The sequence below is a fragment of the Muntiacus reevesi genome, chromosome 2, assembly GCF_963930625.1.
Source record: "Muntiacus reevesi chromosome 2, mMunRee1.1, whole genome shotgun sequence".
Lineage (NCBI taxonomy): Eukaryota > Metazoa > Chordata > Mammalia > Artiodactyla > Cervidae > Muntiacus > Muntiacus reevesi.
The window spans coordinates 176,518,110-176,544,617 of NC_089250.1; the positions used below are offsets into that span (position 1 = coordinate 176,518,110).

The following is a 26,508-nucleotide window of genomic DNA, read 5'->3' on the forward strand; positions in this document are numbered from 1 at the left end:
GCAGAGCGTCTCTAAGAGCGAAGCCGCTAGCGTCAGGCCCCCTGTGTGCCCGGGTGCCGGCTCCGCGCGCCCTGCCGGCCCCTGCACTGGGCCAGCCGCGGGCTTCCTCCGGCCAGAGGCAGAGGCTGGAAGCCTGCCCTATGAGAAGCCATCTGCTTATCAGTGTTTGACTCAGCAGAGCCAAGCTCAGAATAAACGAGGAGGACCGTGTGAAGCGCTCCATGTTCTGCAGGAGGAAGCAGAGATTTTTGTTTCTCGCTGTAACTGACCGATCAGGACCTGGGTCCAGCCAAAGTGGCCACACCAGGCACATGGTCAAGTTGGGAGTCCGGGGCGGCTCGCAGATTCCAGCAGCCAGCGCGCCCAGAACCACGGCCAGTTCCCTGAAAGAGGAGCGATGTCGGGAAAGCGCTGCTTCCAGCGGCTGGCCCCAGGGTGGGGTCACCAGGCTTCAGCGTAGACCCCACGGTCTGGAAGCTGTGAGTAAGGGGCCAGGAGTGAGGGCCGCAGGACGGCGGTCTCCGCAGAGCTGTGGTCTGTGTGTGCCTCCCGCGTCCCGGTGGGCCGGCGGCCGTGGCCGTGCGGTCAGGACGTGTAGCCCTGTCGGCCTTGTTCCGAGGAAGGGAGCTGCCCCCCACCCTGGGAGTCCAGCGCGCTCCTGACGGGTGCTCCGAGTCAGGCCTGCTGTCCCGCCTCGTCGCAGCCCTGCAGGCGCATCATCCTGCGTCTGTGCGGGCCGGGCGGGGCGGCGGTTCATTCCTCTTTGCCGCTGAGTCGTCACTGCCCCGCCGTGTCAGCTCCCCGTGTTTCCTGGGACCCGGTGGCTGATCGCGGCTCCTGCAGACAGAGCTGCCATGAGCGGCCGCGGGCAGGTTTCCGGCACACCTGATCTTCCCTCTCGGGGATGAGCGCCAGGAGCGCAGTGGATCGGTCGCATCACGGGCTGTGTCCGTTTGAGGAACTGCCTGCTGGTCTTCCAGTCGCACCGGCAGGGCGGGGATCCCACCGGTGTGGTGCCGGTTCAGCCATCTTCCGGGTGTGCCCCCCCCCAGCGCCCCCGATGGGCGGTGTGTCCCTGCAGCAAAGCGTCCGCTCTCTGATCGCACTGGGTTTTCCTCCCGTGGGTGATAACGGCTTTTCACTGCGGCTTTTAGGACCTTTTCTCTGTCTTCCGTTTTCAAAAGGTCGGCGTGGATTTCTCTGAGTTCTGCCTGTCTGGGGATCACTCATCTTCTTGAACCTGTAGGTTTACCTTGCTGCTGCATTTGGCGGTTTCTCAGCTATTTTTTTTTTAACCCCACCCACTTTCTGTTCTCCTGGGACTTGGGCGTCAACCTTCTGTTTCAGCCCCATGGGCTCCTGAGACGCCTGTCCTTTATTCAGTCTCTTTTCTCTTGGTGGCTCCAGCTGGGTGATTTCATTGTTCTTGGCTTCAGGTTCCCTGGTTCCCTGCTCTGGTCTTTTCATTCTGCCTGAGTCTGTTCATGGAGTTTTCAGTTACTACGTTTTTAGCTCTAACATTCCCTTTGGTGGTCTCCTGCTTACTGACATTTTCTGTTTCCTATAATTGCGCATTTTAACATCACTGCTTTAGAATCCTGGAATCTAGGATCCTAGGATCCTTTAGAATCCTAGGATCCTGACACCAGCATCCTCCTGTGTGGGTGTCTGTTGATGCCTTTTCCCGTTTTGTTTGAGATTTTCTTCATGATAGAAATCTGGACGTTGGGGGGACGAGCTCTGTAGACTTTGGACTTTACTTAAATCCAGTGTTTGGTAAGCACTTCTCTGGGTGAAGGGGGAGCGCCCCCATCACTTCCCACGTGGCCCCCTTGGTGCAGAGAACGAGCCCAGGGACTCAGGTGTCGCTCCCGCCCCAGATCCGCCCTCTGCTGGCTCTGCGCACTGGCCCGTGCCCCCGTCCTCAGTGGGGACAAGTCCCCGGGCCCCTCAGTGGGGACAGCGTGTGTCCCCACGCTCCCTGGGGAGGACATGGGCCCCTGCTGCGGGTGGGGGTGGCGCGGGCTGCAGGACTGGTCTCCTGTGGGTCCGTGGCGGAGCCTGAGCCGTGACTCCGCAGCCTCACCTGCTGGGACCCGCCCCGCACCCCACCCCATGCCAGGGTGCCTCCTCTCCCGACCGAGGGCCGCGTGTGTCTCGAGAATCAGACCGGCGAGGGGCCTGCCTCCCATTGGGCTGGGTCTTCTCTGTCCTTGGGCTAATTAAGCCTCTGGCTTTTCCCCATCACGGCGCGGCCTGCCTGAGACTTGGCTCCATGCTGTTGCTGTCCCAGTTGCCTTCAGAGTTCTCCTTCTCCCTCGTAACTCTCTGCTCTGAGGCCGCGGGCGCTGCCGTCGCTGCCATCGCTGCCTGGTCGTTGGTTTCTGTGGAAATGGAGCCGTGCTCCTTTACAAGGCCGCTCAGGTTAGCGCGCCCCGGGCTCCGCGGGGCCCGGCGTCGTGTGTGACCAGTAAAGTGGACATGGATTCCCAGCAGCTCCTTGGCCTCTGCGGCGGGCGGCCCCCCAGCGGCCTTCCCGGAGCCCGCAGGCCTGATCCCTGTGGGCGGGCGGTGGGCCGGCAGAGCAGTCGTTCACGGAGAGCGGGGAACCCAGCGCCCAACCCACGCGTCCCCTCCGCCGGCGGCTCAGAGGCACTTTCTCTGTCGCTCAGCCTCTCCTCTCCTGGCCTGTGGCCCGTCCTGGGTGGGAGCCCCCAGCCCCGCGTGCCCAGGAGGAGAGGGAGGCCGGGCGGCCCCGGGGGCAGGCGAGGGGCTCCGAGCGAGCAGACCCGCACACAGGCCCGGAGTCCGCGTCTCCTCCCGGGCGCTGTAGCGCTTTCTCGGCTGCATGAGGCCCGGTCCGATGCAGGGTTTCATGGCACCTGTCCTGCCGGAAGTGGGGGGCGGGAGCTGGGCGTGGACGCCCCTCCCCCAGGAGCTGAGCATGGCCCCCCGCGTGCTCCTACCCCCATCCTGGCCCATGGGGGCTCGAGGGGGAGCTGACTCAGGTGGGGCCCCGGGCCCGGGTCCTGTCCTGTGCTGACCGAGTCGGCGGGTCAGGGTGGCGGGGTTTCCAGTGTGGTGTGTGTGTGTGTCTGTGTGTGTCTGTGTATGTGTGTCTGTGTGTGTGTCTGTGTTCTGCGGTGTGAGGGGGGGTCGGGGGATCAGAGCCGTGTGCGTGTGTGTCTGTGTGTGCATGTGTGTCTGTGTGTGCGTGTGTGTGTCTGTGTGTGTCTGTGTATGCGTGTGTGTGCGTGTGTGTCTGTGTGTGTGTCTGTGTGTGTGCGTGTGTGGTTGGGGGGTGGGGGTTCGGGGGGTCAGAACTCTGTGCGTGTGTGTCTGTCTGTGTGTGTATGTGTGTCTGTGTATGCGTGTGTGTGCGTGTGTGTCTGTGTGTGTGTGTGTGCGTGTGTGTCTGTGTGTGTCTGTGTCTGTGTGTCTGTGTGTGAACCACGGTGCTGGCTGTGGGCGGACTGTTGCTCACTCCTCCGTCACAGGCGGTGTCCCGGCCTGTCTCCGAAGCCTGACTGACTGCCGGCCGCGCGGGCCCATCCCCGCCCCTTGGCCGCAGGCCCCTGGCCCCAGCACCCGCTCTGCACCCCTCCTCCTTTCTCCCTGTGGTTCGGGCCCAGAGGCCCCGTGCAGAGCCTCTGTTAGGGTCTCTGCCCTACACACCCCCAGAGGGACGGGCAGGTGGGGCACCCCAGACCGTGCCACCCAGACGAGAGGTTTGGGTCCCGACACCCCGTCCGTCAGCCTCGCGATCCTGGGCCTGAGGCCGGGTCCCCTCCTGGTGGGGGTCTGTCTGAGGGCACAGCAGACACAGGCCTGGGGCCGCTCCACCGGGGCCGCAGGTGTGGCCAGAGCACTTGCTCGTGAGCGCTGCCCGGCCCCGGCCTCGCCGTCCGCTCACGCCTGGGGGACGAGCCCCCTGATGGCGCTTGAGGCCCGTCTGCGGACCGTCTTACTGTGAGAAGCCGGCTCCATGCTGCCATCACGTCTGCCCGCCGGGTGCCCTCACCCCCAGCTCCTCGTCCCGGGCAGGGCCCTGCAGAGCAGTGCAGGCGGCAGGGAGCTCATCTTCCAAGCAGATGCTGTTCAGGCCCTTGTCATTAACTGTCGAGAAGCTCACAAGCCCTGCACGCCCTGCCTCTCCGCTGGTGGAGGCTCATGGTGAGCTGGGTTCTCCGTCCACTCCAGCGAGGGGTCGGTGCAGGGCCAGCAGCCCCCGAGCCCAGCTGGGCAGCAGAAGGCTTTGGAAACGCGACCGCCCTGCCCGTTGTGACTCGGCGGACGGCCCGTGGTTTGTTTTTCCCTCAGCAGAGAGCTCTGGCTTATTTTCTTTTCTGAAGCCAACCAGTTTTGTTTCGTCCAGAACGTGTCAGGAACAGAGGGACCACACAGCCCGAGCCGTGTGTTGAACTTGGCCCGCAGGCAGGCCAGGCCCCAGGCCCAGCGCCGTTAGAGGCTGTTTCCATTTCTCTGTGCCACCGTCTTGTCCTGGCGGGGGGGTGGGGCTTCCACTGCAGGGCGACCTCCTTGCCCAGAGTGGTTGCTGGCAGCCGGTCATCACATTTCCGCGCGAGGCGAGGAGCGGGAGGAGGGACAATGGGCAGGAATCAGCCCTCGGGAGCTGTCTGCCTGCCTCTCCTCTCTTCCCCCGTGCCACTGTCCATCAGTCACCCCTGGGGACGTGGGCACCCCAGGAAAAGCAGTGGGAGGGAAGTGGGTTGGGGCAGGGTACCCCCTTGTGTACCCCTTCATGCCACGCCTGCCCCGCGAGGTGCCCCATTCACCTGCCTTCCCAGGGGTGGCCCCAGGATCGGCTGGCCCCATGAAAGCCAGGGCTCCCCGGGTCCCCCTCCAGGGACGCCCTGCCCTGCCCCCCTTTGGCTGGAGCCTGTGGGAGGGGAGGGGGCCGGGCGGTGGGCGGGAGGGTCCTTCTCCCTGCCGCCTGAGCAGAGGTGAGAGCCGGGATGGGGTGGCACCCTGGGAGCCAGGGCGTGGGGGTGCACAGGGTGGCCCCCCCACCTGGCCCGACGCGCCCACATGCGGCAGAGGTTCATCCACCTCCGTAGGCCCTACTACCTCCTGGGTGCCTTCTCGGGTTTCGGTTCTTTGGGGAAATGGGCTGGCGGCCAAATACAGTTCTCAGGGCCGCCCACACGCCCACGCCCCTCCCCAGCCTCCATGCGGGGCGGCTCCGTCGGGCTTCCGTGTGTGCCTGTCGGATTCTCCAAATTAGGAAGGTGAGCCGAGCTGGGCTGGAAGCAGTCAGACAGGGTTCCTGTTGTGTTCTGACAAATGGAACATTTTTCTTTCTTTTTTTTTTTAACAGCAAAGGCTGTGTGCTCTCTTTGGAGGCGGGGCTGAGGTTTGTGTTTGGGGTTCCCTGCTGTCTCTGAGGCCGGTACCGAAAGGAAGGTCTTGGTTTGGGTGGCGGTGCCTGGGGTGGGAGGCCCCACGGGTCCGCCTGGATCCGTCCGCGCGGGGAGGATGAGGCTGCTCCGGGCCTTACCCGCCAGCCTGGGTGCCCGCACCTTTCGAGCCGCACCCCAGGCTCTTCTGCCTGCAGCTCCTGACGGCGTTTCCCGGCCAAGTTTAACAGAAGTGAACTGGGTCCTTCTTGAGTAGCCAGCACCCAGAAAGTGAGTGTGCAGGGTAGATTCCCGCTTTGTTTTCCTGTTTCTCCTCCAGCCACGGTGTCCTGGAGCCTTTTTCTTTCTGCCCCTCAGACTTATAGGACTGTGATCACACAGGGCCCTCTCCACGGTGTCCTCCGAACACACGTGTCTAAGTATAACTCAAGTGTCCAGAGAAATGGAATACGTTGGTTAGCTGACAGGCTTAACTTGCCAGCGTGTGGTTACCAGGGACATGTAATAATAGCCTGCGCGACTTTTTAACGATGTTTTGCTGTGCTGTGGCATACTATATTCTCTTATACCGTTGTGTTCTTGCATCTCACGTTGACTAAGGGCTGATGTCAGTTCCACGCACCACCTCGCATGTTCCACCCCAGCAGCTGACAGTGACGTGCCCGTGCTGTGTGCTCAGTCATGTCCGACTCTTTGCGACCCCACGGGCTGCAGCCCGCCAGGCTCCCCTTTCCACGGGAATCCTCCAGACAAGAATCCTGGAGTGGGTAGCCTGCCCCTTCTCCAGGGGAACTTCCCGACCCAGGAATCGGACCAGGGTCTCCTGCCTTGCAGGCGGACTCTTCACCAGCTGAGCCAGCAGGGAAGAAGGCCTGGCCAGCCCCCAACCCCTGACGTCGCATCAGCGTCTTTCCTTGGGATGGGGCGGCCTGCTACCCCGAGGCGGGGGCTCCTGCCGCTCCCTGGGTGGAGTCGGAGTGTCGACGCGGGTGTCACTCGTTGCAGGCTCGTTCTTGTTTCCAGCACTTGGCACTTTCCTGGGTCTTCGTCTTCATGCTTAGACACCCTGTCCTCGTCCTCGGGAGGGAGGGAGAGGGGAGCTGTGTGTAATGGGGTGACCTTGGCTCCTGACCGCAGACCAGGCACGTGTCACAGTGGGCGGGCGGCGGTCTCTGCGCAGAGCCCGGCAGTCCCCCAGCCCTGTCTGCGGCGGCGCTGGACCTGGGGGCGGCCCGGCCGACCGGGCTCTGCCCGTGTGTGTCTCAGCCCATTCTCACTCCCATTCTCAATCGAGCCTCTCCGTTAAAACCGCAGGTGCAGGTCTGAGTGGTGACACGGGTGGCCCGCCCCCTGCGAGAGGGAGGGCCTCCGGCTGTCCCCTGGCACTCTGCCCCGCGACTCTGAGCACACAGGCAGGCGTGTGGTCTGTCTCCTGGCGCGGTTCACCTGGGGTCAGGGAAGTCTGACCCTTGCCCTGGGGCTTGGACGCTGGGCTTCAGCCATGACCTCTGGGCTGCCACGTCCGTGTGGAAGGAATCAGGCTCCTTCAGCCTCAGGCCCGGCCTTTACCTCCTGGGAGACTTGGTTACCCAGTGACGCATGGTCAGCTCCTGCGGCGTGCACACACGCGTTACCCCGTGACGCGTGGTCAGCCCCTGTGGCGTGCACACACGCGTTACCCCTTGACACATGGTCAGCCCCTGTGGCGTGCACACACGTGTTACCCCGTGACACATGGTCCACCCCTGGAGCATGCACGCCCGCGTTACCTCATGATGCGTGGTCAGCTCCTTCAGTGTGCACACAGGCGTTACCCCGTGACGCGTGATCCACCCCTGTGGCGTGCACACACGTGTTGCCCTGTGTCACATGGTCCGCCCCTGCGGCATGCGCACACGCGTTACCCCGTGACGTGTGGTCAGCCTCTGCAGCATGCACACACGCGTTACCCCATGATGCGTGGTCAGCCCCTGTAGCGTGCACACACGCATTACCCCATTGTGCGTGGTCAGCTCCTTCAGTGTGCACACATGTGTTACCCCATGACATGTGGTCAGCCCCTGCAGCGTGCACACATACGTTACCCCGTGACGCGTGATCATCCCCTGCGGCGTGCACACACGCGTTACTCTGTGACGCGTGATCAGCCCCTGCGGCGTGCACACACGTGTTACCCCGTGACACATGGTCCGCCCCTGCGGCGTGCACACACGCGTTACCCTGTGACGTGTGGTCCGCCCCTGCGGCGTGCACACACGTGTTACCCCGTGACACATGGTCCGCCCCTCAGCATGCACACATGCGTTACCCCGTGACGTGTGGTCAGCCCCTGCAGCGTGCACACACGTTACCCCATGATGCGTGGTCAGCCCCTGTAGCATGCACACACGCGTTACCCCATGATGCGTGGTCAGCCCATGTAGCGTGCACACACGCGTTATGCCATGATGCGTGGTCAGCTCCTTCAGTGTGCACCACACGTGTGCCTGGCATGGAGGGACAGGCGCCCGCCAAGGTAACCCCCCCCCCCGAGGGAGCCTGAGGTCTGGGAAGCCCCGCGGGGAGGAGTGGGGGTGCCCGAGGTGGGCTCTGTGCAGGGGCGGCCCTGGAGACAGGAGCCTGGAGACCGTGTGTCCGCTGGGACACAGCCGGGCCCTGAGCTGGTGGCAGCCTGGTGCCGGCGGGCTCAGCAGGTCCCCGGGCTGAGGCTCCCCCGCCGGAGGCCCAGCCTGTGGTCCACACCCCACTGCAGCTCAAGCTGCCACAGCGCCCCTTCGGTGGGCGGTGACCTTCAGGGCGCCAGGGCCTTCGACGTGGTAATTCTCATCTCTGTAGCTCTCGACGTGGTAATTCTCATCTCTGTAGCTCTCGACGTGGTAATTCTCATCTCTGTAGCTCCCCCGTTCACCCGGCTGGTCCACCTTCGGTGTTTTCCAGGCAGATCCGGAAGGTACTTGCTTTTTCAGATACATTGGACTTCCTGTCCCGTCTGATTGTCCAAACTGTAAAGCTTGGGAGCTCAACTCGGGAGTCATTTTCTTGTTTGCTTGTTTTAAAGCTGACACTTCCCCACCAAGGGGTAAGAATGTCCCTGGGAAGAGGGCCTGAGGTCCTCCCCGGGGCTCCTGGCCCTGCTCTGCTGGGACCCTCTGAGCCCGAGGTCCAAGCTGCAGGCAGCCTGGCCCCTAGAGGGGGGCCCTCCCCAACCCTGTTCAGATCCGCCTCCTCGCTGTGCTGGCCGTCTGTCCTGGGCTGACTCTCCCGGGTCCACATAGCTGCCCAGCGTAGAGAGGAGGTCTGGGCTCTGCAGTCTCCAGCCTCCTAGGCCCAGCTCTGTTTTCCTTTTTAAGATGTTCTAGCAAAACGTATTATGTTTTTAATAGGAAGCAGATATTTTAGGTTAAAGACAGTTAGGATCATCAGACTCCTTTGATTTGGGGGTGGTATATAAAAACCATTTCCTGAACTGCCATGATTTTCTTTGGTTGTTCTTACAGAACTCAGAGCCTCCACTGCCTCTGGCGGTCCAGCTCCAGAGCTCTGTAGATGGGGGTTGCTTGTGGCCCAGGGCCCACCCTGGGCAAACCGCCCACTGGCCTGCGCCTGGAACGCCCCGGCGGGGGCAGGCGGAAGGCGCTGCTGGCTGTCGGCAGCCCCAGCCCTCCCTTCCGAAAGGAGAGGCCCAGCCATCTTCCCACGCCTGGGTTGTGGTTATTTACAAAATTTGAACATACTGGTCATCGGATGTGTAACAGCTTTTTTTCCTTCTCAAGTCTTTCATTTCTTTAAGGACACAGTGACAACATTCAGAAAATGTTTTGAAAGACTCCAGGTCTTTCCCCAGGGCTGTTCTCACCCCTCCTCCTCGTCCCTGTCCTCTGCCGATGGACCACGGCCCGTGTCATCGGCCACTTGCGGTGCCAGCCTCTCCCGCCCCAGGGCTGCTCCTGCACCCAGGCTTGCCGCTTTGTCTCTGGTTTACCAGGGAGAGGCCTTAGATTCAGCCACACACCCCAGGTCCCCCCGCATCGTCCCAGCAGCCCGTTCTCAAACCAGTTCTGTCTGATTTCAAATCCTGTGCCTTTTGCCATGACGCTGGACCATCGAGTCTCTGCTGTTTTCGTTTGTCAGTGTATCGTCAGCATTTTTAATCCTCTTTCATGGGCCAGTTTTAATGAGGGACTCTTACTTGTTGGGCTTCCCAGCTGGCACTAGTGGTAAAGGATCCTGCTGGAGCCCCAGGAGACGCGGGTTCCATCCCGGGTCAGGAGGGTCCCCTGGAGGAGGAGATGCCAACCCTCTCTAGTATTCTTGCCTGGAGAATCTGAAGAGCCTGGTGGGCTCCTGTCCACGGGGTCACAAAGAGGCAGACATGACTGAAGCGACTGAGCATGTGTGTTACTTTTCAGTACGTATAAGCTTCTAGCTGCTTTGCTTGGAATATTTCATTTAATACTCACGAGACTCTTAAAGCACACACACCGAGAATACCCCAGTTTTCCTGATGAGGGGAACAGCTCGGATACTTTAAGAGATTTTCCCAGAGACACACAGTTCTGGAAGGCGTCCTTTTCAATGGCTAAATGATATTCTTCCATGAATGTGCACCCTGGTGCATTCAGCTGTTCCTCACAGGGAACTCTTTCAGTTTAATCGCTCAGTCATGTCTGATTCTTTGCAACTCCATGGACTGCAGCACGCCAGACTTCCCTGTCCATCACCAACTCCTGGAGCCTACTCAAACTCATGTCCATAGAGTCGGTGATACCATCCAATCATCTCATTCCTCTGTCGTCCCCTTCTCCTCACGCCTTCAATCTTTCCCAGCATCAGGGTCTTTTCCACTGAGTTAGTTCTTCGCGTCAGGTGGCCAAAGTATTGGGAGTTTCAGTTTCAGCATCAGTCCTTCCAGTGAAATATTCAGGACTGATTTCCTTTAGGAAGGACTGGTTGAATCTCCTTGCAGTCCAAGGGATTCTCAAGAGTCTTTCCCAACACCACAGTTCAAAATCATCAATTCTTCAGCGCTCAGCTTTCTTTATGGTCCAGCTCTCACATCCATACACGACTACTGGAAAAACCATAGCTTTGACTAGATGGACCTTTGTCGGTAATGTCTCTCCTTTTTAATATGCTGTCTAGGTTGGTCATAACTTTTCTTCCAAGGAGCGAGAGTCTTAATTTCATGGCTGCAGTCACCATCTGCAGTGATTTTGGAGCCTGAGACAATAAAAGTCTGTCAGTGTTTCCATTGTTTCTCCATCTATTTGCCATGAAGTGATGGGACCAGATGCCATGATCTTCGTGTTTTGAATGTTGAGTTTTAAGCCAGCTTTTTCACTCTCCTCTTTCACTTTCATCAAGAGGTTCTTTAGTTCCTCTTTGCTTTCTGCCATAAGGATGGTGTCATCTGCATATCTGAGGTTATTGATATTTCTCCCTGCAGTGTTGGTTCCAGCTTATGCTTCATCCAGTCCAGCATTTCTCATGATGTACTCTGCATATAAGTTAAATAAGCAAGATGAAAATATACAGCCTTGACAGCTGTTTACAATTAGGATGTAGGTTTGGTTTTTGTAACAGAGGTCGGAATAACAAGGGTGAGATGGATTTCTTTTGCATATAACAGCCCCATAATATAACCTGATATGGTAGCGTCAGGCCCTTTCTGTTCTGTTGGTCTGTTTCCCAATGTCCATTTTATGGTCCACTGTGACTGCTCCAGCTCCTGCCATCACACCCACATTCTGGCCATTAGGAAGGGGAGAAGAGTAGAAGACACTCTTTCTCCTGAGGGCACGAACCATCCACGTCTCACTGACCAGCAGTCTCACGGGCGCATGAGATGCAGAGAAACATCATCCTTAGCCCAGCGGCCATGTGTCCAGCTGAGACGAGTTTGTTATTGCAGCAGGAGAGATGCGTGTCCGGGGCGCTGGCCGTCTCTGTTGCAGTGCACCCTCTCAGCGCTCCCTGGGATTTGTGGCCTGGGGGACCAGTGGTCCTCCTCCACTCCTGCTTCTAGAGCACCTTTTCTTCAGCCCCCACCCACCACCACCACAGTACTTGGCCCCTGTCTTTCTGGGTGAGGCGCCCCCCCCTCCCAGGCAGCCCGCAGACTGCTCTCATCTCTGCGAATTAGGGCAAGAATTCTGAGGCGAGCTCTCAAGGGACCACCCTGCAAGGTGGGTGGATGCTTGCCGGGGCCGTCCCTGGGCTGGTGGGCGGTGGTTTCAGCCCGCATCCCCACCTTCAGCCAGGGCCCCACCAGCACAGGCAGATTGCGCCCGGGTTCAGACTGCAGGTGGGCACCTTCGGGAGAATAGCTTTAACTGCAGAACGCACTCATTAAAACTCCAGCCAGAGCCCTAAACCAGAATGGGCCAGCTCTGCGAGCACCCCAGGGAGGCATCTGTTTAATCAAGGAGCTCCCCAGTATCTCCTCTTCCCCCCTCCTCCTGCTCCTCCTGAGTAGCGGATTGGCAGCCTCGGGATAATTTTTGGAAGAGTGAATCAGAAGAAGCTTCTGAAATAGCTGTTGCAGTAAATACTGTAAAAATGTTTATGGTTAAAGCCTAATTGGGAAATCGCTGTTCCAGTGGGAAATGGTCCCGCTAGTATCAGTTATTGATGGCCGTCAATTTTGCTACTGATGGCGTGCGCGTGTCCCTGACCTGTAAATCACCGTGTTTTGTTTCACTGAAGCCCCAGGCCGTGTACGTGTACCGTCTATCCGGTGCCTTGGGTTTGGACTGGAAAGCGCCCAGGAGGGGATCGCGCCTGCCCTGAGCATGCAGGGCCCCAGAGGCGTTAGGGCAGGTGGGCGCAGAGCAGAAGTCAGGCGACGAAGCAGAGGGAATGGGCCTGAAGGTGCTCCCCGGCATCTCGCCACTCCTCCTCCCAAGCTCATCCCTCAGGGATCACGTGCCTCTTCTCATCTGAACCCCAAACCCCGTTTTCTAAGATTCCCCCGACCATCTTGTGACCTCTACCAGAGGCCAGAAGCCACACCCCCTCTCTAGTTGTCGGGACAGTTGTAGCTATAAGAGGATCTCAAGGTTGTGGTCTGATCCCATGCTAGCACGGGGACTTTTCAGGGTGGCAGGAAGTCAGGACTCCGCCCTCCTCTGGCAGAGAGGAGCACGAAGCTTGTTTTGCGGATTTGCAGCAGTTAAGGGCCGTGGAAACTCTTTAAGTGTCTGTCACTGTTACTGCCTTCCTCCCTGGCGCTGGTGACACGGGGGTGTGTGTGTCTGGGCACAGACTCCCCCGCCGTTCATCCCGGCCAATGCTAACAGGTGGCGCTCACCTGTCCTCAGCCCGCTCCCAGGCTCAGGGACGCTGGGCCCATCTTGGACTCGGCGGGGATGCACATTGACTGCGAGTTACAGAAGCGGACCGGCCTCCGGGTCTGGGAAGACCCCAGGCCTCAGAAGGCATCTTGGGCAAATGTGTGATGTGGCCTTTTAGCCAAAGTGCTGAGCGAGTACATCTCCGCTGGGTGGTGGGGAGACCGAGGCAAGTGGAGGGGACAGCGGAGGCTTCTTTCTTCTAAGACGGAAACAGCAGGCTGTTTCTATGCAGCCCCGTGGCCCAGTAAGCAGAAGCATGGATGATGTTGCCGTTACAGACCCCCCCTGACATTCTGGTGCTGAGTCAGAACAGCATCAAACAGGAAGACAGTCTGTTCGGACAGTATCAAGATCCCCTTGTTCCGATTTTAGGTTTGAAATACGAGCCGTCAGCTGTGAACCGGGCATCGCGGTGCCTCCCCGCCTGCCGTGGGGCTCTGCCTTCACGGCCACACGCAGCCCCTCTCTGCTCTGTGTCTCTAGAAGGATCTGCACCGGCCAGTGGAGCCGGTTGGTGCTGCTGACATCCTCTGTGAGATGCAGGCGGTGGCTCTGAGCGCAGATGCTTGCACTGCTGAGTCACATAGGGAAAGGTGAGCCCTCCCAGCAGGAGGCTCACACACACCCCTCTTGGCTGGTGGGGTGCTGGGGTCCCCGCTTGCTGGGTCCCAGAGCCTGTTCTGACCGGTTCTTAAATCCCCCTTCTGAAAGCCTATTTCACTAAGACAAAAGGGAATGCAACTGAAGCGGTGCTTGCTGTATCCCTGATTTGCTACTTAGACACCGAATTGGTTGACAGGACCAACTGTCAGGCGCTTTTGGGTGTGGACCCAGGGTCTGCTCCAGGGTTAGCGGCTTGGGGAGAACTCGGCGGTGTAGAAATCAGAGGGTGTGCTGGACAGGCAGCGCCCTGCTTTGCAGGCGGGGGCTTCGCAGAGGGGGAGAGCGCTGGGCTCCTCTGCGCACATGGAGAGGTCTGTGACGGGCTGGGCGGGCGGTCACCTGCAGTGGAGGACACAGGGTTCCCTCGGGTCCAGGGCGCTTCCTGCCAGACGCCCGCCCGCACCTGCGGCTGTTGCTGCTGCTGCTGCTTGGGGGCGGGGAGTGCTCCGCAAGGTGCTGGATCCACGCGAAGGCCCAGAAGTGGCTCCTGCGGCCGGAGCTGGTGTGGGCGGGGACACGGGTGGGGGCCTGTTGGGGGCTGAGGTCTCTGCCAGCCCGGCTGGCCCTGTCCCAGGAGATGAGGACGCACATGGGGCGCGGGTTCGGGCACGTGGGCGCGCAGGGCAAGGCCGATCCCTGCGCACAGGCGAAGCGGGCCGCCGGTCCCGGCGCTGGGCCTTAACGACCGCTGTGCTTTCGTTGCAGGTGCACCTTCCGCTTCCCCAGCACGGCGATAAAGATCCAGTTCACGTCGCTGTACCACCAGGAGGAGGCCCCCGCGTCCCCCCTGCGGCCGCTCTACCCGCAGATCTCCCCGCTGAAGATCCACATCCCGGAGCCGGACCTCCGGAGCCTGGTCAGCCCCATCCCTTCCCCGACCGGCACCATCAGGTGAGCGGCCGGGCCGGCCTGCGCTGCCGCTGCCCAAGGAACCCAGGGCACTGGGCTCCAGAAGGCGGCTGAGGAAGAGGAAAGTGATACAAAGAGGGTGTTCTGTGCTTGATACGCTGTGGAGTCTGGTTCTGGGAAAAGGGCCGTGGGCGGAAAATTTGGAGCTATTTTAAGCGCATCAGGGGACCTGACAACTTGAACAGAGTCTCTGGAGAGTGCTTTTACAAAGTGAAGAATCACTACCTGATTAGTCACCTTTCCAGTTTGAAATTCTGTACATTAGGGAGGGCCTTTGAAAGCAGGCATAGGTACCTTTTTTTTTTTTTTACAGACAGTGAAACTATTTAAAAGGAGGGTTTGTATACCAGGTTTTGGTGGACTTGGTTTTTCTAAACTTCATAAAAATCCTTTCCAAAGTTTTAGAAATTAATCTAGATGTCGAAGAAAGGCAGGTCCTCAAATGTTCTCATCCTTGGCATGCTATACAAAGAGAGCCCCTGGGGGGAGGCTTGAGGGTGACGCCCACAACCAGAGACAGGGGGCCAGCTGCCCCCCAGAGCACAGCGGGCCCTGTGCCCGCCTCCCCTTTTGTTGTAAAACATGTTGGAAGACATGGATTTGAGGATCAAGATTTAATAAACTTTAAAGCAGTTTACTGCTTCGTTAAGGACATTTTAAAACGAGACGGGCCCTGGAGATCCCACCTGATGCCTGTGCCTCGGTTCTGCCACCGCAGATCGGGCTTCGTCACACATCGCCCGGAGAAGAGGCAGACCATGTCTCAGGGTTGGCATGAAGCTAGTTTCGAGCTCATGTCCCCCCTGAAGCGGTCTCAGGGGCCCTGGGGGCCACACTCTGGCTGCACTCCCCCAGCATAGCTGGAGCTCGGCACCCCCAGGCATCATCCGGGACAGTCTTCTCTCCGCTGACCAGCCCGCTCGGGGCCCTGGTTTTGCACTTTAAAGGTTTACATTTAGAAGCTCAGGTCGGTTCATCTCAGCATGGTTGCCGGCCTCACGGGTGCCCTGTGTCCCCCCCCCCCCCCCCCCACCACTGTGTCTGTCACCAGCTGGGAGTCATTTGCACTGAGCTGCCTGGAGTCAGTTCCCTCCCGAGCCGGAGCAGGCGTGTTTCTCTTGGGGAGAGAGCTCAGGGATGCCTTTGAAATGTCACAGCCCAGAACTCAGGTCTGGGACCCCAGTTCTGGTTCTGGCCGCATCTCCAGTTGGTGGGAGACCCGGGGGCAGGTCTCTGCAGCCTCCCCGGCCCGTGTCTTCTCTGCCGACAAAGCCCACCCTCTAAGACCACAGTGGTCCGGGATGACAGGGAGGAGCAGTGAGTGAGGCCTGTTGTGGGCCGGGCCGCCGCTCAGCCCCTGCACCTGCGCTGTTTTATTTAGTCCTTAGGGATTCACGAGGCTGGTTCTGTCCTAAGCTCTTTTCAGGTTTCCAGCAATGGCTCTGTTCTCAAACCCAAAATGTACCACCTCACCTCCCTGTCCTTTCTGACATCTGCCCTGAGAACAACCTAAAACGCGAGGGCTCCGCTTGAGTTCATGATGAAGTTATGCTGTGAAAATGCTCTGGCACTCATACATCTATAATTTATGCACCGATAAAAAAAATTATGTGTCGTAAAACGGAGCAACCACTTTGGGAAACAGTCTGGCAGTTCTCCAAAACATTAAAGGGTTTACCTCAACCGCCCAGCTAGGCACTGGGTCGTGAGGTCTCCGTGGAAACTCGTCCTGCGGGGTTCAGGGCAGTGTTATTCAGAGCCGCCTCCAAAATGGAGACAACTCAGATGTCCATCAGCTGCTGAGTGGAGGGAAACTGTTACAACCACGGTGTGGAGTGTTGCTTGGAATAAAAAGGAACCAGGTGCTGGCACCCGGTGCAGCGTGGGTGACCCCTGAAAACGTGGTGCAGGAGGAAAGGAACCACTCCGCAGGAGACCACGCGCTGTGTGGTTCCGTGGACGGGCGATGTCCAGAATAGGCACAGCCTCAGAGGAAGGAGTAGACAGCAGTTACCAGGGACTCGGGAGGTTTAAGGGAGTGCCGGCTCCCTGTCCTGGGTTTCTCTCTGGGGTAATGGCCGTGTTGTGGAGCGAGATGGTGGTCACACCACTCCGGACACTAAAAACGCCAGAGTCGTACACTGCAAACGGGTGCCCTGTGTGGTGTGCATAGCGCGGGGAGCTGGCACCGAAGCTCTGCTCTGACACCTTCACCACGCAGCACCTCGGGGCAGCGGCGGGGACGCCGGCCAGACCCGTGCCCCGCGCCGCCGGGAGCCCACGGGCCTGACCCCAGCCGGGTGCGACCGCGCTCCGAGGCCCTTGCACGTCCGCCAAAACCAGCTCAGACTGGCACAGGGCTGTGAACTACGATCCAGCCACATCGACGGCTTTTACGAACAGAAAGTGATTTGGTTTGTACTTGGGGAGCTTCAAAGAATAAATATAAATCCCAGGAACAGTTTGAATAAAAGCAGCGGTCAGCAGATCGAGCTGAGGTAGCCACCCCGCGAGTGTGCAGGCCTGTGTGCCTGGGGGAGACGGCGGCTCTAGAGAGGGGCCAGGGTTAGGGTAGAAGGGGTTCCCGGAGCAGAAATGGGGGGCGGGGCAGGGCTGTGAGCGGGATCGGAGAGGGGCTGCAGGGAGCGGAGGGGCGGGGCGGGCAGCACGGGGTGGAACGTCTTTGCGGGAAGGCGGTAGCTTTGAGACGGGCGCCCGCACGCTTGGCCTCTACGTGTCACAGGGAAGGATTTCTGTTTACATCCGCTTGTCTCCGCGCGCTGCGGAGTCGACTGCGCGCTGGAAACCTCAGGGGCCCTTGAGGTTTTGCTGCCCGGATCTCCTTGCTCCCGCCCCGCCGCAGGAGCAGGGCGGGGCCGGCGTGTTTACAAACAGCTGCCCCCTCTTTCCCAGCCCCTCCCTGCGCCCCAGGTCTCCGCGGATCGCCGGGGAGGTGGGCGGCGGCCCGGCCGCGGGGGTCCCCGTAGGGTGCCCCCCGCTCCCTCTCCCCCACCGTCTTCCTTTGCCGCGTCTGCGCCCGCAGCCGGGTAGGTCGCTTGCTGGGGCTCGGAGAGCTCGGTCTGGGCAGGCCGTCTCCAGGACTAGGTGGCGGCTGGACCATTCGGGGCGCCCGCCGCCCCGCCCCCCTCCCTACCGGCGGGCGGGGGCGGGTGTGGGCGGCTTTTTTCCGGAGCTGCAGTACTCCACCCAGAAAATGAATGAACTCTCTTTGAAACAAGTTCTGCTATCTTAAGCAGCGTTTTGTTGACTTTTTTTTCTTTCCCCGTTTTGCACTGAACTGGTGTCTTTAAGAAAGAACCGATTGGCTAATCATTTTCTGGGTGTTACAAAAAGAGACTAATCCTTAAAGCTGCAGTTTAAAGAAGACTGCTGGAATTCAACCCGAGAAGGGGGCCAGCACCGACAGAGCAGCCGACTGGTGGCTCAGACAGTAAAGAATCCGCCTGCAATGGGGGAGACCTGGGTTCGATCCCAGGGTCGGGAAGATCCCCTGGAGGAGAAAATGGCAACCTGCGCAGGTATTCTTGCCTGGGGAGTCCCAAGGACAGAGAAGCCTGGTGGGCTGCAGTCCATGGGGTCGCAAAGAGTCCGACAGGGCTGAACGTCTAAACACACAAGACTTGAGAAGCTACTTCTCGAGAAAGGCCTTTCTTGATTTTTCTAATATAGAGATCACAAAACCAAAAGTAACCTGCTTTGTGGAATTCGTCCAAAGTTAGCGGAACCCTGTATGAAATAAACATTAAGCCACCGGCCTCAGTTCCCACCGCTTGTCACCCTGAACTCGCAGTCCATTCCGGCTTCACTGCGGCGGGAAAGTCAGTCCTTCCTCACTCTGCAACATTGCATCTTCTGAGTTCGGATGGGGCCTTAGAAGGCTGTTGTGTTTCTGGCAAACTGTGGATCCTACCAGAGAGTGATCTACTCTGCATTTCCTCGGTTCTCCCGATGACCTGGAGAGGAGGCTGCCTTTGCACCTGTGGCCCTCACCGCAACCCCCGTCCCCCCGCCCTGCACCCCCACACCCACCTGGTCCCTCTCCCCATCTGGAAACTGGAGAAAGATAAAAATTGGCTCATTGACACAGAAACATGCGGCCTTCCATGTTCTTTATGGTTCTCTTCCTGCCTCTCCAGGAATCCGTGCCAGGGGGCCTTTTGGCTGTAAATTGTCGAGAGGTGGTCTGGGCTTGTGGTGCTGCAGTCCCGTCTCCAGGGGGACGCTGGGGCCCTGAAAAGATCCTGCCTCGTGTGTTCCTGGGTGTGCCTTCGGGGCAACGCCCGCCTGGCATCCTGCTCCCGGGGGCCCTTCCTTTCCAGATGACAGCTGTGGTTCAGGAAGCAGGCAGAGCGAGGGGGAGGAGCAGAGGGAGGCCTGGGGCCCCCTCCCCACCCGGACCTGGCCCCTGCCTGCCAGGAGGGAGGGGCGCTGGGAGGTCTGTTCTCACTGGGACACCAGCTCCCCCTTCTGCAGTCACTTCCCGAGGTTTCACAGCACAGTTTCTCTTTCGGGGGCCCAGACCTGCTTAAGAGAGCTCTGAGAAAGCGGCCTCCGTGAATTCTCTTGGCCTGTTCTTTGTTTTCCCCCCAGATTACAGAAATACTGTGTGCGCACTACACAAAATAGAGATGTTTCAGAAAGTGCAAACCCCTCAGTGAGGCTCCTGGAGAGAAGGCCGTGTCTACAGGGGCCTCTTGGTGTGAACGTGCAGAGTGCTCATCTGATGGGTGTCAGTACTGCGACCCCGCCCCGGAAGGGCGCTGTGGAGCCCAGAGGGTCCTGCCGCTTTTTTTCCTCCTGTCCCTCTCTCTGCCCCTTCCCTTGTCACCGCATCGCTCGTGGCTGCACATTAGACGGTTTCAACATGGCCTTGGTTGACCAGTTCACCCACAAGAGCCACGCGGCTCTTGGCAGTTTCTTAGTTTTGTGGGCAGCTCAGCAGCCGGTCTGGTTTGAAGTCACCTCTCTGAGTGAGTGAGTGACTGACAGTCGCTCACTGGTGTCTGATTCTTTGCAACCCCATGGACTATACAGTCCATGGAATTCTCCAGGCCAGAATACTGGGGTGGGTAGCCTGCTCCTCCTCCAGGGGATCTTCCCATCCCAGGGATTGAACCCAGGTCTCCCGCATTGCAGGCGGATTCTTTACCAGCTGAGCCCCCAGGGAAGCCCGTCGCCTCTCTGAGACATCTATAAACGGCTTATGCTGAGGCCATCAAACCCTGAGCTTTGATTATTTTGTTTACAATATTCATTAGGGTCTTGAGCCACAGGATTTTAAGAACAGCAATTAAAAGACAGAGATCTCTTCAAGAAAACAAGAGATACCAAGGGAACATTTCATGCAAAGATGGGCACAATAAAGGACCTATACATCTAATAGAAGCAGACGATATTAAGGAGAGGTGGCAAGAGTACACAGAACTATACAAAAAAGATCTCAATGACCCAGATAACCACGATGGTGTGATCACTCACCTAGAGCCAGACATCCTGGAATTCGAAGCCAAGTGGGCCTTAGGAAGCATCACAACGAACAAAGCTAGTGGAGGTGATGGAATTCCAGTTGAGGTATTTCAAATCCTGAAAGATGATGCTGAGAAAGTGCTGCCCTCAATATGCCAGCAAATTTGGAAAACTCAGCAGTGGTCACAGGACTGGAAAAGGTCAGTTTTCGTTCTCATCCCAAAGAAAGGCAATTCCAAAGAATGCTCAAACTACCACACAGTTGCAGTCATCTCGCACGCTAGGAAAGTAATGCTCAAAATTCTCCAAGCCAGGCTTCAACAGTATGTGAACTGAGAAATTCCAGATGTTCAAGCTGGATTTAGAAAAGGCAGAGGAACCAGAGATCAAATTGCCAACATCCGTTGGATCATAGAAAAAGCAAGAGAGTTCCAGAAAAACATCTGCTTTACTAAACTACGCCAAAGCCTTTGACTCTGTGGGTCACAACAAACTGTGGAAAATTCTTTAAGAGATGGACCTGCCCTGCCTCCTGCGAAACCTGTATGTAGGTCAAGAAGCAACAGTTAGAATTGGACATGGAACAGTGGACTGGTTCCAAATCGGGAAAGAAGTACGTCAAGGCTGTATATTGTCACCTTGCTTCCTTAACTTATATGCAGAGTACATCATGTGAAATGCTGGGCTGGATGAAGCACAAGCTGGAATCCAGATTGCCGGGAGAAATATCAGTAATCTCAGATATGTAGATGACACCATCCTTATGACAGAAAGCAAAGAGGAATTAAAGAGCCTCTTGATGAAAGTGAAAGAGACGAGTGAAAAAGCTGGCTTAAAACTCAACATTCAAAAATGAAGATCGTAGATAGCATCTGGTCCCATCACTCCATGACAAATAGATGGGAAACAGTGGAAACAGTGACAGACTTGTTTTCTCGGGCTCCAAAATCACTGCAGATGGTGACTACAGCCATGAAATTAAAAGACGCTTACTCCTTGGAAGGAAAGTTATGACCAACCTAGACAGCATATTAAAAAGCAGAGACGTTACCAACAAAGGTCCGTCTAGTCAAGGCTGTGGTTTTTCTAGTGGTCGTGCACACGTGAGAGTTGGACCACAAAGCTGAGCGCCGAAGATTTGGTGCTTTGAGCTGTGGTGTTGGACAAGACTCTTGAGAGTTCCTTGGACTGCAAGGAGATCCAACCAGTCCATCCTAAAGGAGATCAGTCCTGAATATTCATTGGAAGGACTGATGCTGAGGCTGAAGCTCCAATGCTTTGGCCACCTGATGTGAACTAATTCATTGGAAAAGACCCTGATGCTGGGGAAGATTGAAGGCGGGAGGAGAAGGGGACAACAGAGGATGAGATCGTTGGATGGCATCACCAACTCAATGAACATGAGTTTGAGCGAGCTCCGGGAGTTGGTGAAGGACAGAGAAGCTGGACGTGCTGGAGTCCATGGGGTCGCAGAGTCGGACACGACTGAGCTGAAGAAAGAGGCTTCTGCAGGCCGGCGACGCCCCCGGGTCCTCATGCCCCTCAGCACCTCCTCACTCCGGTTCCTCAGCCTCAGATCATCAGACTGCCCGCCTGTGGGACACAGGGCTGGGCGTTTCCTCCTCACCTGTCCGCACAGTGAGACCAGTGTCACAAGTGTTGGTTACTGTCCCCTGAGCGGCCGTGTGCCGTCTAGAGATGCCCTGTGCGTTTACTCTGTGAATCTTCCCTGTTGTGCCGATGGTCAGGGGATTTGACGTGGACTAGGAAACTCCCTTGGGGGACACTCCGTGTGTTGGTCAGTTCCTCCAGTCATCTCTGAATTGCACATTCTCCGCCCAGAGATGTCCTGCTCGCCTGCCAGCTCTGCCCCACCCCCCACCCCTGGACGTATGACCCCAGGGCGGCCGGGTACCAGGCACAGCCCTCTGGGCCCAGGCCAGCCCGCGGGGACACTGAATGGGGCTTCTTGAGGCTGGGCAACCGTGCACGTGGACACACGTCCTCCAGGCCAAGTCTCCCAGGCCTCCGGCATCAGCGGTGCCCTGTGCCTGAGGAAGCTTTCCCCCCGTGAGCACCAGCCTCCCCTCCCGCTGGAGAGCCAGTCTTGCTGCCTGTTCACTGTTTCCACTGGAAACTGTTCTGTGAGGGGTGACAGCCTTTCCTCTGGGTTTTGCCTTTGGAGGGTTCGATGTAAACCTTCTGAGATGTTTTACAAAGTATGGACTTGGGACGGGCAGGGGACCCCAGTGCCCAAGCCCAGAGTCCCGTCTGCCGTCTGCACTGGTCAGGATGCCCCGTGGGTCACGCAGGTCAGATGCCAGCAAGGTTTTCCCAGATGGAGCCCTGCGCACCCACCAAACTGGACATTACCTGATCTGTCTGCTGGGCGCTGGTATGTTTCTGGGGGACGCTTCTCGCCCCTGTGGTCAGAGCATGGACCAGATGTTGCCCAAAGCAGTGCAGAACCCGTCTGGGACTGGAGCCCATGCCCCGGCGCCTCTGCACTGGCGGGTCCTGTAGCATCTTAGGAGACACTCTTCAGGAACCCCCTCTCCCCACCCCCATCCGAGTTGAACCCCCTTTGGTCCCCCGATGGACACATTTGAAAACCTGATGCTGAGTGCCTAAACGTGTTACCAGTAAGACGCTTTCCCTCCCCTCCCACCTTACTTTAAAAGCTTGGGTTTTGTATGTTTGGTTCAAAATGAAATTCAGAAAGAGCTGCTTTTATTACTGCTCCCTACCTCTCAGCAGCTGGCTTATTATTGTTGGTTAAAGTGTCTGTACTCGCAGGACTTAACCTATCTCTGTATTTGCGGAGTCTAGTTGAGAGGGGACTGATTGCTGAAAATTCCCACCTGGGTTTCTGGGATTCCCAACCCCAAAGTGGGTGGCGGTAGTGGAATTCATTATTAATATCAACTGCCCCCTTTTTCTCAGACACAGTGTTTTGCTTTTTCCTTCATCCCTCCCTGAGATCAGTAACTATCTCTTGAGCCCCTCCTAGGAGCCACAGAGGGCTCCCCACCTTGGAGGAGCAGGGCAGGGAAGCCAAAGACAGCAGCCCAGCCAGAGAGGAGGCTCTGCGTGTGTGTCCAGGAAACTGGAACAGAGGGCTTTCATATGAACTTGACTTACGGGGGAGTTGGGGGCATCTTGTCCCGTGGACAGTGAAGGGAGACGCCCTCCGGGGCTGTGGGGAGTGGGGCTGGGAGGCCCCCCTGCAGGTGAGGCGGATGCAGGGGGCGCTGGGGATGCGTGGAAGGAGACGGTGACCACCGAGCTCTGGTCAGCCCCCAGCTCGGGGCACTTCATACATGGGTTTGTGACCCACTTTTAGAGTTTATGGCGGTTTTCTCTGAATACTTTCAATTTTCAAAATCAAACTTTCCACACGGCTTGACAACCGCAGCCTGCTTGTTCGAGGCAGGAACCGGGCCACGCCTGTTGGTGGAGCCCTGGGCGGGGCGGGCGGGGCGGGCTGGGTGGCCTTTGCGCCAAAGCACTGCGGCACGGAGGGGGAGCCCCGCCGCTTGCCGCCCCCGGACCGGCGCGCGGTTTCCCACCCGAGAGGAACGCGGGGCCGTGGGCGCGGGGTGGGGGGACCGGCCGAGCACGTGTCTCCGCGCGGCCTCCCCTCGGGCGCCCCCGTGTGGCCGAGTGAGCGCAACGCGCCCCTTCGGTGCAGCGCGGACGTCCCGTAGGGCCGGATAGCGGCCACCTCCGTCCGGGGTCGGACCTCAGGACGTGTCCTTTCTCTCCGCAGTGTCCCCAACTCCTGCCCAGCCAGCCCCCGAGGGGCCGGCTCCTCCAGCTACCGCTCCGTCCAGAACGTGACCTCCGACCTGCAGTTGGCCGCAGAGTACGCCGCGAGGGCCGCTGAGCAGCAGGCCGACACGTCCGGAGGGGACAGCCCCAAGGTCTCAGCCCTGGGCGCGCTGGCCGGCGCCCGGCAGGCGCAGGTGTCCCTGCCCCCTCCCCGGGCCCCGTTTGTCCTGTCCGCGGGCGGGTCAGCTCCAGAGCCTCCCCACGGCCTCCGGGAGGGCGTCAGGCTTCTCACCTCTCGGCTTAGTCTTAGTTCATTCCCATCAGACAGCTATCCCTAAATCAGTTTGCAGAGGAGGTGAGAAATTTCAGAGTCAAACCTGACTTTCCCACATGAGGCAGAATTGGCTCCTCCTAGTCTAAACCCCCAGGTGGAGGTGGGGGTGATGTTCTCAGACACCCCGAGAACCTGTGTCCTCGCTAGAGAGGGGTGGCTGGATTGGAAACGCCTCTCTCCCGGCTCACCCCCTCGTCTGCGCCCCCAGGACGAGTCGAAGCCGCCGTACTCCTACGCTCAGCTCATCGTGCAGGCCATCTCGTCCGCACAGGACCGACAGCTGACCCTGAGCGGCATCTACGCACACATCACCAAGCATTACCCTTACTACCGCACGGCCGACAAGGGCTGGCAGGTGAGCCCCTTCCCGATCCCCGGGGCCATGCACTGTGACCCCCCGCCACCTCACCCCGAAGTCCACATCGACCCTCCTGGGAGCCCATAGACAGGAAGATGTCCCCAGGCTCAGGGCACGGGGCGCTCCTGTGTGGCCTTGCAGACACGCCTCCCTGCTCTCCACAAACCCTTTCTTGTTTAGATTCATAAGACCTTCATCCAGTGTGTTAGCTGGTTCAGCACACGTTCTGAACCTGGCGTCCCCTGGACTAGAGCTTGTCCTAAATGTTTTGGCTTCTCTGTAAGGGCTGCTTGTGAGTCCGTGCCGAATTTTCACAGGCACAACCGCTGTGACAACTCTGTGCTTGGGGCCCCTCCAGCCCTGACCCCAAGCTCAGGTGGCCAGGCCCCCGCGTGGGTCAGACCCACACCTGCCGTGACCGGTGACTCCCCGCTCTGCCCACAGAACTCCATCCGCCACAACCTCTCACTGAACCGCTACTTCATCAAGGTCCCTCGCTCCCAGGAGGAGCCAGGGAAGGGGTCCTTTTGGCGGATAGACCCTGCCTCGGAGACCAAGCTGGTGGAGCAGGCGTTCCGGAAACGGAGGCAGCGGGGCGTCTCCTGCTTCCGCACCCCCTTTGGGCCGCTGTCATCCAGGTGAGCCCCCGCGGCTGCGGCCAGTGAAACCACTTCACCTTTTTTCGGAGAGACCAGCTTGGCCCAAGAGGCAGGGAGGGGGTGTCGGCCGGACCCCCATGATGACCTCTGCTCTCCGGGTGTCAGTTTGTCCGGGGGGGCGGTTCCCAGCAAGCTGCTGTTCTTTTTTTTTTTTTTTTTGCAAGCTGCTGTTCTTAATGTAGAAGCACAAGCCGCTTTCCCGGGGGCCTGGCCAGGCCTGTCGGAGGTGAACGCGCTGGTCGTGGCCTTCGCTGGGCCCCGGATCATGGCCAGTGGTCCGTGCGGCGGGCGGCCGGCTGTGGCTACAGGAGCATCAGGGTCGGGCGGCAGCCGGGCGCACTCACTGCCACAGTCCTGTCTCCCCGTCTCCTAGGAGCGCCCCGGCCTCACCCACCCACCCCGGGCTGATGTCCCCACGCTCCAGTGGCCTGCAGACTCCAGAGTGCCTGTCCCGGGAGGGCTCGCCCACTCCACACGACCCTGACTTTGGGGCCAAGTTAGCTTCTGTTCCCGAGTACCGCTATTCCCAAAGCGCACCCGGTAAGCCTCGCCTCGCCCTCTCGTCTGATGTCCCAGGACTCAGAGCTGCGAGCCCCCCAACAGGGCGCGTGCGGGGCCCCGCTGACCCGGCCCCTCCTCTGCAGGCTCTCCGGTCAGCGCCCAGCCGGTGATCATGGCCGTGCCGCCCCGGCCGCCCAGCTTGGTGGCCAAGCCCGTCGCCTACATGCCGGCGTCCATCGTGACGGCCCAGCAGCCCTCGGGCCACGCCATCCATGTGGTGCAGCAGGCACCCCCAGTCACCATGCTCAGGGTGGTCACCACCTCCGCCAGCTCCGCCAACGGATACATTCTTGCCAGCCAGGCTGCGGCAGGGGGCGCCCACGAGGCGGCAGGCACGGCTGTGCTGGACCTGGGCGGCGAGGCGAGAGGTGAGCCGCCCGTACGGTCACCTTGGTGGGTCGCATCTGGGTCTCGTGGGTCTTCAGAAGGCGGAGTCGTCAGCCTGGGCCATGGGGCTCAGGCCATCTCAGGCGGGGTGTCTCTGTGGGGCCGCCTCTCGTCCCTTCCCCTGTTTTCTGGGGGGAATGTTCCTATGAAGGAGCGCTGATCATCTTTTGAAATGCCACTCCCCGCAAGCAGCATCTGGGGCGCCGGGTGCCCCTGGACTAGGTGTGTGGCCTCAGATTGGAGCCCCCCAGTGAGGGCTCCTTAGATGTCCTTCAGAGTGAGAGTCACGGAGTCCTGAGTTAGAAGTCAGGATCCCAGGGGATTAATGCAGTGACTGTTGGGAACATGAGCCGTGCTGTCAGAGGCCCTGGAGCCAACACTAAATCAAGCAGCGTCTTAGGGATGGCGGCCGGCTCATCCCAGCAGTGACGTCCCTTCTGATCCCGTCTTAACAACAACATTTTGGTGAGAGAAAGCTAGGTTATAGCTCCAGGTGCAAGTCGTTTCATTCCAAACAATATGCTTGCTTTCTCAGATTAAACTTGCTTTGGTCAAAGTATGCAGTATTTAAATTTCTACCTGAAACCCTATGGCTTGTACTTCCCTTGTTTCCAAACATTCCATCAGTGAGTGCTGAGAACCCAGGTCT

At 58.9% G+C, this 26,508-nt stretch overlaps 1 protein-coding gene across 2 annotated transcripts in view; it reads left to right on the plus strand.

Annotated features, from left to right (window-relative positions):
• FOXK1 (forkhead box K1) overlaps window positions 1–26,508 on the plus strand; it is a 53,528-nt gene that overhangs the window by 19,798 nt on the left and 7,222 nt on the right. Inside the window, exons 2-7 of one of the 2 annotated variants that reach the window (XM_065923722.1) lie at window positions 14,099–14,284; window positions 23,559–23,754; window positions 24,103–24,249; window positions 24,697–24,890; window positions 25,285–25,451; window positions 25,556–25,840. In XM_065923722.1, coding sequence (XP_065779794.1) covers window positions 14,099–14,284; window positions 23,559–23,754; window positions 24,103–24,249; window positions 24,697–24,890; window positions 25,285–25,451; window positions 25,556–25,840 — 1,175 coding nt within the window. The remainder of the gene's footprint in view (window positions 1–14,098; window positions 14,285–23,558; window positions 23,755–24,102; window positions 24,250–24,696; window positions 24,891–25,284; window positions 25,452–25,555; window positions 25,841–26,508) is intronic. The other variant, XM_065923723.1, reaches the window with a different exon arrangement.